At 39.9% G+C, this 13488-nt stretch overlaps 1 protein-coding gene across 4 annotated transcripts in view; it reads left to right on the top strand.

Annotated features, from left to right (window-relative positions):
• LOC128870451 (carnitine O-palmitoyltransferase 2, mitochondrial) overlaps positions 1-10208 on the top strand; it is an 86146-nt gene extending 75938 nt beyond the window's left edge. For 3 of the 4 annotated variants that reach the window (XM_054113111.1, XM_054113117.1, XM_054113116.1), the window contains 3 exons: positions 2782-3516; positions 8979-9770; positions 9826-10208. In XM_054113111.1, the coding sequence (XP_053969086.1) occupies positions 2782-3516; positions 8979-9770; positions 9826-9970 (1672 nt within the window). In that variant the 3' untranslated portion in view covers positions 9971-10208. The remainder of the gene's footprint in view (positions 1-2781; positions 3517-8978; positions 9771-9825) is intronic. The other variant, XM_054113112.1, reaches the window with a different exon arrangement.
• The last annotated feature ends 3280 nt before the right edge of the window (positions 10209-13488 follow it).

Raw genomic sequence — 13488 nt, 5'->3', positions numbered from 1 at the left:
GGGTGGTGTCCTTTCTCCCTTGCTGTTCAATTTCTACATCTCGAAGCTCCCCAACCACCAGCGGGAGTTTCCCTGATCTCATACGCTGACGACTGCACGATAATGGCGTCGGGCAATGACATCGATGGCCTGTGTTCCAAAGTGAACAACTACCTCACCGACCTTTCTCGCTTTTTCACTGCGAGGAATCTCCAACTCTCCCCCACCAAGTCCACGGCGACCCTTTTCGCCACCTGGACAAAGGAGGTCAAGCTGTCCCTTAAGGTAAAAGTCGACGACACACCAATTGCGACTGTAAATAACCCAAAAATTTTGGGTGTACCCTTTGACAGCTTGCTCTCCTTCTCTGCGCATACAACCGCAATTGCCACAAAAGTCGAAAATCGCAACAAGGTCCTCAAATCGCTTGCCGGCAGCACTTGGGGCAAAGACAAAGAACTGTTGCTTTCGACATTTAAGGCAATTGGTCGGCCGGTTCTAAACTATGCTGCGCCTGTTTGGTCGCCTGGAACTAGTGATTCGCAGGGGACAAAGCTACAGACATGTCAAAATACTGATATTCGGACAGCGACCGGGTGCCTCCTGATGTCCCCCATACAACACCTGCACGACGAGGCTCATATGCTCACCTTCTTAAGCTCCCGACCTCCGAATGCCGTTATGGGAGTCCAACCACTACCAATTGCAGACGAAGAGCTCCATCTTCCCCGAGAGTCCCGCGTAACCTTGGCACAATAACGTTCTGGATACTGTAGGAGGTTAAACTCCTACCTATCCAGAATCGACCCCGACATACTAAACATAGGTCCGGCATATGAAGGCACTCCGCACGACCGTCAAACCCACTCATCTAACACTTCTCTCCGTTTGGACCCAATCCGTTGAAACTGCTAGTCTCCTGGGCCAAGCTAGACAAAGACGGCCGGTGATTACACTACACTGACAGGGCAAAGGTACTGCTACAATAACAACAACGACCTACCAGTATTAAGAGGAAGTAATCGGGTCCCCGCGGTAAGGCCACAGTTACTCTCGAAGGCGGCCAAGAATTCGGGAGGGAATCTCCGTTCGTGATGCACCATTCAGTCCTCGGCACGATTCCAAGCACACCTTGACTTGGAAATATGTTGGTGCGGTACTATCCGTATAGATGATGAAACGAACACCAGACGAGCCGTTTCGCAACAAAAAATCCACATACGGAGCTTCCCTCTTAATGGGAACTCCTGAATTTTTTTAAATTTAACCACTATATAAGCCCCATCCTCGCGGCAAGGAGATCAACAACAACAAGGATTATTAATATCACTTATAATTGAATTCATGTCGTTTGTAATTGTGGTACTGTACAAATCATTAAGGCTAAATAATTAACTAAAGCTGAAAAAAAACTTTTATATTTTCACAATGAAGGAAAATCTGCAAGATACATTAGTTATTTGCCTAGTCGATTTTGCTAAACGGCGGTTGAGATTTTTTGTCAGCTCAGGGAGTGAGAAAAGTAGTTTTTATAGATAACGCCATAGATTAATATTTTATTTGTTTATTCTCAAGGAAAATTTACATTCCAAGGCTGAAGAAACGGGTATGTGATGGAACGAGTTCTTAGTTCAATATGAAAACCAACACAACACATAGAATTTGCAAATGTCTCAACAAGGTCCTGACATACACTTTATAGAAAATCGTTGGGCCCATCTCGAAGACAAAGTTCGCAAACACAAAAAAAAAAAAAAAAATGACCTTGGGGCTGTTTTGATCGAGGAATGGGAAATACTTGCCGAATATTGACGACAGTTAGAAGAATTGAGAAGATACGAAATACCATATCAAATAACTAGTTATAATAAAAATTACATTTTTTTAAATTTTACTTAGTTATGTATGTAGTATTAACCTTTAGTTTAACCAACTTGTTAAATAATAAATAAATTAAAAAAATACAAAAATTGAAAGATATATAGGGTTTTCCAATGAGAGGTGTTATTTTGATATTCAAAGAAAATTGCTATTTTTAATGTAAATGATCGGATTTTTATCATCAGGCAAATGATCACCACGACCACGCTTACAGGACAATATCCTTTTCTTGAAATTTTCCATAACCGAATTGCAAAATGGCGGCTGCCCTATGTCCTCGACAGCCTCACGAAATCCATCTTTTAGGTCTTGAATCGACCCTGGGCTGTTGGTGTAGACCTTCTCTTTCACGTGGCCCCAAAGAAAAGAGTCACAAGATGTTAAATCACAAGATCTCTTTGACCAATTGTGATCACCTCTTGGAGAGATAACACGGTCCGGAAACTTTACCCGTAAAAGATCAATGGTTTCGTTGCTTGTATAGCACGTAGCGCCGTCTTGTTGAAAATAAACGTTGTCCAGATCAATACCATCCAATTCTGGCCATAAAAAAACGTTAATCATCTCTCCATTCACCGTTAACACCTGTTATTGGAAAACCCTATACTTAATCGTCTTCACATGCAAAATACTTGTGAGAGCCACTATATATCGTATCGATTCTCCTCAGGGTTGAAATATGTACAGTTTTTAATATATTAACCCATGCATTGAAAGGATAGTAGCGGTTTAAACAGCGTAAAATATTTTATGGTTCGAGATACGCTACTAGGGCGTAGATCAATAAAAAAAAATCCGTGTATTCCACTTCAAACCTTTGTAATAATTGCAGCTCGAGATGTACCATATAAGATAGAACTAAATATGCAAAACATAAAATATTAAAATAAAGTCTAATTTAAACAATTATTTTTAATATAGGTTTGACATGTATCTGAGAGATCGACGCCCATTACCTCTTAACTATAATCCTTTGCTAATTATGAAGCATGATACGCGAAGTGGATATCAAAATCAGCTGCTACGTGCCACTAACTTAGTAATCAGTTCAATGAGATTTTGGCGTTCGCTTCAGGCAGACATTTTAGAGCCTGAAATTTACCATTTAAATTCTAACAAAACCGATACTCAAGGCTTTCGGAATTTGATGCGACTCATGCCACGTGCTGTAGCCACATATGCAGCGTATGCCTTTAAAGCTTTTCCTTTGGATATGAATCAGTACAGTCGACTTTTTGGCGTATCTAGAATACCCGGAAAAGGAAAAGATTGGTTGGTGCAAGATGAAAGGTCAAAACATATATTAGTTATGCGTCGAGGTAATATGTATTCTGTAGATGTTTTGAACAAAGATGGAAACATAGAACGACCTAATGTAATCCTTGGACGTTTACATGCTGTTCTCCAGTTGGATGGAAATAGCGGACCTTCTCCTGTGCCCTTTGGGGCCTTGACATCTAGCAACCGAGATGATTGGGCCACAATGCGTCAACATTTAATAGAAAATTTAGAAGCAGAAAATAAGCGATTACTTGAAACGGAAATAGACTCGGCACTATTTTGCCTGTGTTTGGACACAACTGATGATCCCGTGTACAGTGAGGAATGCTTCGTACCCCTGTTAAAGCACTTACTTGTTGGAGATGCGAAAAATCGGTGAGACAAATTCGAAAGAAAAACATACGTAAATAAAAATTATATTGTATAAAACGATTTGCTCTGTAAGGTTAGATAACGGTGGGTGCTGTTCTTGGTGGCCTTCGGAGAGGCACACTTAAAGCATTTGGCCCCGTAGGTGATATCTTAATTTAAATTTTCTGTGCCTTGTTTCCTCAAGTAGTCGAACCCCTGCATTTTCGTGATGAAATGTTGGTTTTATTAACGAAAAATGGGCGAGAGTTTGTAAATTTAGTGATGGATTATCGATGAAAGTATTTGAAAGTCTGTTTTTATTTCGTTGGGTGCAGTGGTTGTATAATGCGTGCTTTAGCAATAGCTTGGAGGAGATGACTTCTGACGGTGGTGTTAGGGGATAGGAAGAGGCTCTGCTTCTAGCAGGTATCCTCTGGGATCGTTTTTCACAGCAACTACATTCTATTTGACAGAGAGCATACACACTTTCCTATCAAGATGTTTCTCGTGTATCATCGACTTATACCGTCACTTAGAGTTTGACCTCGTTCCACAGTGTAAATAGGGCAGCCGTAAACTTTAAATTGGATAGTAGTAGATAATCCTTAAACTTCGAATACAAGCCGTCAATGTCATTGTTGGCCGCCAATATCAAGCAACCATCAGCAAAAGAAATAAACGAAATTGGGGCTACTACGAAATATACAATAGAAAATTAATAATAAGAGGAAAGGACACAGTCTTGTGGACCCCCTGTATTATATGTGCGGCATCGAAATATTACGATAGATTGCCGACCACCTCTCTAGTCCCGTTGGAATAGAGAAGTTCTCCTTGTCTTCTAGCAGCGTTTTGTGTGTGAACTAAAAAGGTTAACGCTAATACGGCTGTTTGGTTAGGTCCACGATCTATGGTGGTAAAGGGCAAGATAATGCCCAGCTGTGACTTCCGTATGGGCTATAGCACTTAACGCTGAGTGATCTAACCCTACTGTATGACCGCCAAATGGTAGGTTGTTGTTGTGGCACCATAAAAATTCCCCATAGATGTAAGGGGTGGGCTACTGGAGTGACAGTCCTTGGCCGTATATAAATCCGGGTCATTCCGGTAACGTAGAACTGTCGTGGGAACGATGCCAAATGCCGATGGGTCTAAACTACCGCTCTAAACAAACGGTCTTTGTGCCCCACATCTTCCTACAGTGTTTTTGCAGGTTTGTTTAAGAGTGTGTAATAATCGCAGTAGGGTTACCTTTTATGAGATGGCATCATAGACATTCAAGTTCCCATATTTTCAAACAACAGGTTTGGCGCGAAATAATTTCTGCAATATTGGGACAGTTAATAGGCAGAGTATCAATAATAAGCCATCAGAAAATGTAACAGATTCGAAATATTGCTGTAATTATTTTTGCCATATTTTCTATGAAAAACACTTTATTACTATATACAACCGGCGCATACATCCTTCGTTGGGTTTTTGACCATAAATGAAGAGCGTTGACTCTGAACGGCAGATGGTGTCTTACGTGAAGTTTTTTCGTAGCAAAAATACACTTGGAAGTTTGCGGTTGCCTGCCGAGAGATGAAAGTTCAACAATTAGTTAAAGGCTCTCTATGAATGCCGTTCATATGCTTATTGCTGTCATTGGGTCCAGTGGTTGCTTGATGTGTACCTGGATCCCACCGATCATTTGGATGAGATGTCTCTTGACAACCTTGGAAGTGGCTCGGCTTTCAGCAAGTGACTGTTAGTTAACAGGGGGCATAACGCTTCATTGTGAAAATGTTGTACGTTGGACATCGTTACATTCGTTGTTGCTTTATTCACTTCGATGTACCCATAGTTTCTATTCTGGTGCTTTGCTTCTTTGGTTGTTTGCTGTTTGCGAGTTTTTATTTGCGGCTTTTGAGCCGTCAGTCTCTGGGGTGAGTAGTGCTTTGGCGGATTAAGAGCTTCATTCATTGCGTCTTACTAGTCTGTGACTACGGTGCATAGTTTAAAACCGGGCAACTGATCATCATAAAAGTCGCCATACACGTTTTACTTTTGCCCCAATTACTACCGTCTACCGAATTCTAAGTGGCTAACGCGATTATTTGTGCCGAGCAAAATAGAGAAAACTATCGAAAGTAATACCATGTTATCGGTTTATTGACAATCAGAGTTAGTGTGTTATCGACTTTAACTTACTGTTACTGACAAGCGGCGACCGTAGAGCTTTTTTCACCGAGAGATATCCGACGATACTGATTATCTTTGGTTGGCGGGTTTCCCAGCTTACAGTACTGGAGCTACTCTTCTTGTTTATGGGATAATAAAAGTAACCATACATAGGTTGAAAACCTTAGGGAGATGGGATGAATTCCTAAACGTTACTTTACAATTTATTACTGCGATGATATGGAATTTTATAATACTAGTGCGAGGTGTTTTGGATTATAATAATAATAAAGCAGGCTGTGCACAATTGTTTGGCAGTTTTCGCTATTGTTTGATAATATTAACGAAGGATGCTTTTGTTTACCAACGTCTGATTCTTCATATTGAGATATCGGCCAAATCTGCTTCAAGGATTAAAGCAGCAGGCATGTTATAAGAAAACACACGGTCAGGAATCGGTTATACTATCTGTGAAACACTTGCAAGACGCATCAAAAATAAACCATCTGGTTCCCAAAATAGATCTGAAAGAATACTATTAAATAGGAATATCCGAGAAAGGATTGACAGACCAGAGCCATATAAGATTATAGTGGTCGCCATATTTATACTGGCGGCTCAAAGATGGATCGGTAGTGTATCCGAAACAAGTATTCTTAAATTGCTCCTTTAGACCCCCAGCCTGGTGTAGCTTCTGCCAAGCTGAAATCTACATTATACACGAAGCAGCAAAGACGATAAGACTAATTGACTTATTTCCGGTAAACCCTACAATTTTTATTGATAGTCAATCAGCGATTAAGGCACTGGCGTCAGCGCACATAACTTTAAGATGTGTTAAGGGGTTATACGCAGTTATGAAGCAAATAAAAGACGGGTTGTCAAGGATTTATCCTGAAGAAACTTCAGAATATTTTAATTTGAAAATTTTTGGCGGTTATAAAAGCATCCTTCAAGAACGTAACAAAATTTTTTATTTATGAAAATGTTGATTATAGAGCGCGCTGCAGGCGATTTCTGGAACCTCCTTTAAAAAAAGACGATTTACGGTGTACATCGTAACTCAGGATTGGATTATCTGAAATCAAAAAACCAAACAAATTTTGTTAATATATTAGATTATCTAGTAATTAATCGTTCGGCGAATCAAAATAGTAAATTTTCACAAAATGGCAGCTTTTAAAAGAAATGATTTCGATTTTTACGTTAAAATTTGGCCGTAAATTGATTATAAAATGGAAAATAAGTATCAGATTTACAAAAGGAACGATTAATTACTAGAAAATGTATCTTTAAAGATTGAGTTAAAACGGTTGACCGATCAAACAAGCCGTTTTCGAGATATCGTGTACACCGACTTGAAAAATGCCGTTTTGCAAAAAACACGTTTAAAGTTTCAATACCTACCTTAAAACGTGCCGAGGCATCTCTACATATTTAGGTATAACTCCGAAAGTATTGCTTAGATCTACTTCAAATTTCGTGCGTATACTTTTGAATATATGTACATTACAAAAATGCAATAAAAAAAATCGATTTTTTTGAAATTCATAACCCCGTATAACCCCTTAAAGAATGTAGAAGGTCGCTCTCGCTTATCCAACACCACACTTTGTTTGGTCCCCGGCCACTCTGGAGTGGAGGGAAATGAAAGAGCGAATGAGTGTGCAAGGAAAGGTTCGGAAATGGGCCTTCACTGAGTGGTAGAGAACATTAGCATTCCTTTACATGAGTTATAGCGGCCTCGGTAGTCTAGTATATGTGCACCAATCTGCCATCCCAGAGGTTGTGGGTTCAAATCCCACGTAAAGCACGGTCCTCGCACTTTTCCAAATTTACCTACTTTCCCTGTTTCTAAAACAAAACAAAAAACAAAAATCTATGCTCCCGGGAAACGTGAACAAGAAAAAAAATGAGTTCTATACTGCGATTGACCTGAGCGTAGTCGCGGAAACCAATAGAATGGTCTCTGACTACTAACTGTAGGGTTTTTAAAGCGCTTTGGCCAAAACTGAATCTTAAAAGGACAAAATGTCTGCTAGGATTCAACAGATCAACTACCAGCGCCCTCACAGGTGTTATAACGGGTCACTGCACTATTGGCACCCTAGCCAGCAGAATGGGTGTACCTCACAATGATTTCTGCAGGAGTTGTAGAGATGAAGAAGAAATTGAGCCGGTACAACACCTCCTCTGTGAATGCCCTGCACTTCATAAAAGCCGTGCAAAATATCTTGGCAATTATTTCTTTGGAAAACCTCGATTTGGCATTAATTTGCGTTGTTATTCAAACTGAATTTCCACTAAATAAGATAATTAAACTTTGAAAATTTATAAAACGAATCATTTCATTCGAAACATGCAGACGCGATTTGTGAGAGTGGAATTAAATAATTAGCGTGGTAATGCATTATTAAATTAAAAGTACGTTCACATATATGCATTAATTACCAATAAATCCACAAAATTAATCACCCGTTCACATACGTTTCCACGACAGTCGGTTCTACGTGACCGTTACGACCCGGATTTATATCCGGCCAAGGACTGTCACTCCAGCAGCATTCCCCATACTTAGGGAATGTTTATGCTGTCACAACAACAACAACAACCCGTTCACATATGGCAGATTTCCTGCAAAATTGACAATCAGCTGTCGATACTGTTGTGAAAGGTTTAATTTGAAATGAAAATGAATAATGAAATTAAATTGGTGGAATATTTCGGTGTTTTTAGTTTTTTTTAATTATTATGAAGAAAAGACAAGGAGAAGGAATAGCTAATTTGGTTCCGTAATTGGTTTCTAATAATAAACAGTTGGAGGAAATCCGTAAACGACGCTTACTGAAGTTTCAAAAAATTATGGCAGCAATACGCATTCGAAATTTGATATTACATTTTATAATAAGTAATAAGAGAACACACGTTATGGACACACGCTTTTTTCTGTTATATGAATGCATAGTTAATAATACCTAACAAACATTTTATTAGAATTATGTCTACAAACCTGTTTTCTTTGCCGGCATCCATTTTATTTAGGTTTTACTTCGAAGTTTTTTTTTACACGCGTAAAAATAATGATCTATTACACAGAAAACACAGTATGGTTATTATCTAGGATTATTTTATAATCTCAGATTTAGGGAGAGAAATTTTGTATGGGAAATCTCGATGTTTAATTACGGATTGGGAGTGAAGCACAAAAAGTAGATCATCTACTTATATGTGAACATATTATAACATATGTTTATTTGGCATGTAATTTTATTGCCAGATGGTTCGAAGAGTGGTATTTAATATGTTCTTTTATTGCTTACTAGCTGGTTTGACAAGTCCTTATCGTTGATAGTAAGCGCGGATGGTACGGCTGCACTGAATTTCGAGCACTCTTGGGGCGACGGCGTCGCCGTATTGAGATATTTCAATGAAATATATAAAGAAACCACAGAAAGTCCCTTTGCAGATCCTGGTTTAGATATTGAAAATTTTGAACATATAAAGTCTGTGAGACCAATAAAACTGAAAACCGATAAACTAGTAGAAATAGCCGTAGAGAAAGCGATTTTAAATAATACTTATATAATGAAACAACTTAATATAAACATGCTCCGTTATCCCCTTATAACTAAAAGTTTGTGTAAATATCATGGTATAAGTCCTGACGCGATAATGCAACTTTCGTTCCAACTTGCATACAAACGAGCATTTAACGATTATGTTGGAACCTATGAATCATGTAGTACGGCTGCATTTCGACATGGGCGCACCGAGACTGTGCGGCCATGCACTATGGCAGCAAAACAAGTTTGTGAAAGCTTAATGCAAACGCGAAGTAAACAACCTGATACGAGAGATTTGTATACCTCAATTAAACGATGTTCCCAAGTGCATAATAAGCTTGTGAAAGAAGCTGCCATGGGACAAGGCTTTGATAGGCATATGTTTGCCTTAAAACATCAAGCTTCACTTCATGGTAAACGATTGCCAGAAATATATAATAGCAAAGGTTATGCAAAAATCAATCACAACATCATTAGTACTTCAACGTTATCTTCAAATGCTTTGCTGGCGGGTTCCTTTGGTCCTGTGGTTCAGGATGGATTGGGCATTGCGTAAGTATACAGTTAAAGTTGATAAACGAATTCTATGATTGTTAAATGTTTCTAGCAGGTATTCAATTCAGGACGATTATTGCGGTGTAATAGTTTCCTCTTATGAAAAACAGCGAGACGGACAAGCGTTTGTTGATAACCTCGAAACTGCGTTCAATGATATATATAACATTTTAAAAATGAGTTCAAAGAAGCTATAAATTAACTAAAAAATGTTAAGTAAATATTTCTACAAGCAAATATTTGTGGTTTTTTTACATATGTAGTCTAGTTCTAAGCAATGGTGCCTTCCCCATTGAAATCCCTCGAATAACCTTAACTTATTGTATAATGAACGAAATACATAAGTCGGCTTACCCAAAATCTATTACCTTATGTGAGGTTAAATGTAACAAATTCGACAATTATTTCAAATAATAAAGAATAACTATTGGATCAGTTCTTCGAAAAATGGTTTACTCGTGGGCTTGATGAATCAAAGCGGTGAAATTAAACGGGTTTATTTTTTAAAAAGTTCTTCAAAAAAATAAAAATAATAATTGCAGCCACCGTAGCCGAATGAGCTGGTGCGTGACTACCATTCGGAAGACGTAGGTCAAAACTCCGTGAAACACCAAAATGAAGAAAAAGTTTTTTCTAATTGCGGTTGTCCCTCGGCAGACAATGGTTAACCTCCGAAAAATATTTGCCGTTTGGAGTCGGCTCAAAACTGTGGAACAACATCTAGATGCACGTCATAAATAGAAGGGCTCAATACCCAAAAATTTTGTAGCCGCCAAATATACATTTCTCAGGAAAAGTATCTGCACACAAAAAAATGAAGGCAACATATTAAGAAATTCATTGTAAAAGAAACTAAAGCATTCTAAGGTTAGGTTAGGTTAGCCTGGTTGGCAATAAGACACGCATAGACCTTTTGGTCCCTAGCGATACCAGTTGGAGACCGACCTCTATGAATACCTAAAGTAGACATCATGTAGGATGTCAGCGCTTTTGACGAATCTAAGTAGGGCTGGGAACTCCGCTTTTGAGACGTCTTCCAGACCCTCAAACAGTGGGCCTCCCAGGCATCTTAGTCGCGTTTTTGATAATGCCGGACAAACGCACAGAAGGTGTTCTAAAGTCTCCTCAACATCCTCTCTGCATTTACTGCATTTGACCGTGTTAGCAATCCCTATATTGTACGCATGTGCAGCCAATAGATTGTGACCTGTTAGCATACCTATGATAGTTCTGCATTCCTTTCGCGAGAGCGTAAGTACGAATTGAGTAAGTTTTTTGTCGTTAGTTCTACACACGACTTTTGCTGTTTTGCATGTGGTCAGGTTAGTCCACCTAGCTTCCACTTGCCTTTTCATGTGGTCTTCCATTTCGTTGTATATTGTGTTTAGCGGTCTTGGTATGCCGTTCTCTTGTTCAAATGGTAGTCTCACAGCACTTTTTGCTATCTCATCTACTATTTCGTTCCCCATAATGCCATTGTGACCAGGTACCCAGTAGATATGCAGCCTACTGTTTCCGGCTAGCCTTTCTATGGCCTCCCTGCCCCGACGAACATTTTTGGACTTAATACAATATGTGCTTATTGCTCTTATTGCTGCTTGACTATCCACGTATATATTAATTGTTGAGTTCTTTCTTGTTCTAGTGTAGGCTAGCTCCGCGGCCTTCCCCACACCAAAAAACTTCCGCTTGGAAAATACTGCTGTGGTCTGGCAGCTTGATAGACTGCCTTATTCCTAGTTTTGAGCAGTAAATACGCGCTCCCACTCCGTCTGGAGTTTTCGAGCCGTCTGTATAGATGTGAAAGGTTCTATGGCCAGGCTTCATGCCTTTGTGCCATCCCTCCTCTTCAATTGTAGTGCGAAACCTTCTCTCCCAATTAAAGTACAGAGTCATGTAGTCTGTGCCACCTGAGCTCCACTTTCCTATTAAGCTGTGAGCAGGTGAATACCCCCATACCCCCGCAGCCATTAGCCTCCTCGCGGATTTCGCTGCCAGGTTTTCCGCCATGAGGTCAATAGGTGGCATGCTGAGTATCATTTCCAGCGCCGCCGTTGGAGTGGTCTTCATCGCTCCTGTTATGCACAGAGCAGCGAGTCGTTGAATCCTTTCCAGCGGCATTAAGTATGTCAGTTTTTTTGTCGCAGTCCACCATACTAAGGTTCCGTACAGCAATATCGGTCTGATTACTGCTGAGTAGCACCAATGCATCAGAGAGGGTGATAGACCCCAAGTAACGTCCAGCATTCTTTTACATGCGTACAACGCATTACTGGGCTTTTTCACCCTCTCCTCAACGTTGTGCTTCCACAGCAATTTGCTGTACAGTATTACTCCGAGGTACCTTGCATAATCTTTGAGAAGTAGTTCGTTGTTGCCTAGCTTCGGGAGGTTCCACGCCGGAACTTTGTACTTCCTGGTAAAAAGTACCATGTCCGTTTTTCCCGCGTTTATCCCTAGCCCTGCGCGAGATGCCCATTGGTGTATCGTTTTGAGAGTGCTGTTCATCATATTACTGATGGTGTCCAGGTACTTTCTCGTAACTACTATAGCTATGCCATCCATCGGCATATGCCACTAGCTTAGGTGCCCCTCTGTCAAGTTTCTTAAGAATTTCATTTGCTACAAGTAACCATAATAGCGGCGATAGTACCCCATCTTGCGGAGTACCTCTGCATGCATATTTGGTGACGCTCGCATCGTTCCACTCCGCTCTTATCTTTCTGCTAGCTAATAGCTGCCTTATCCATAGATAAACCGCGGGTTGCACATTAAGTGACTCTTTGCTATTTAAAATAGCATCTTTTGTCACTTTGTTAAAGGCCCCTGATATATCTAGAAATACTCCTTATATTCTAACGCCTTTTCTATGTTTAGTACAAGTGAGTGAAGTGCCGTTTCAGTGGATCTGCCTTTAGTGTAAGCATGTTGCGCCTTGGATAATTCGTCTGGCGCAATTGTGTCTCTAATGTATGTGTCTAGAATCTTCTCTAACGTTTTCAGGAGAAATGAGGTCAGACTAATGGGTCTGTATTCCTTCGAGTAGAGAGGGTTGCTTTTTCCAACTTTTGGAATAAACACAACTTTCGCTTCTCTCCACAATACAGGAACAAAGCTGAACCTCAAGCATCCCCTGAATATCGTTCTTTACCATGGTACCACAATATGGCTTACTTTTGGAGCATGGCTGTGAAGATTCTGTTCCGTCCTGGTGATTTATATTTGTCGAAACTTTGTATAGTCCATTCTATCTTGTTGGTCGTAATTACGTTCGTCGGGATGTCGTGCACAATATCTCCTCTAGGTTCGAGATCTGTAGTGTACGCACACCTTAAAAATATGTGCTGACTAGGTCTTATAGAGAGTCCTAACAGCTCACAGCCCATTCCCCGTTAATTTTATATTGTTATTTCGTATTGTTCTTGCATAGACAGTTTCTTGGATAACAGTTTCCTAAGTCTAGCTACTTCGTTAGTGTCTTCCATGCTGCTACAGACGTCTCTAGAAGTTTCTCTCTTGGCTTTCCTTATCTCTTTCTTGTATACTTTTAGTAGATCCCTATACTCCCTCCAACAGAACTCATTGTCAGCAACTTTGGCTAACCTATAGAATTTATGTACCCTACGCCTTTGTGCTCCTAATTCCTTGTTCCACCAAGGAGACTTCACCTTGCGTCTATTATTTGTTGGGAGGCAGGATCTTTTAAAGGCTTTGA

The sequence above is a fragment of the Anastrepha ludens genome, chromosome X (genome assembly GCF_028408465.1).
Source record: "Anastrepha ludens isolate Willacy chromosome X, idAnaLude1.1, whole genome shotgun sequence".
In the NCBI taxonomy this organism is placed as follows: domain Eukaryota; kingdom Metazoa; phylum Arthropoda; class Insecta; order Diptera; family Tephritidae; genus Anastrepha; species Anastrepha ludens.
Note: the sequence above shows the minus strand (reverse complement) of the source record. Positions and strands in the feature narration are given on the sequence as shown.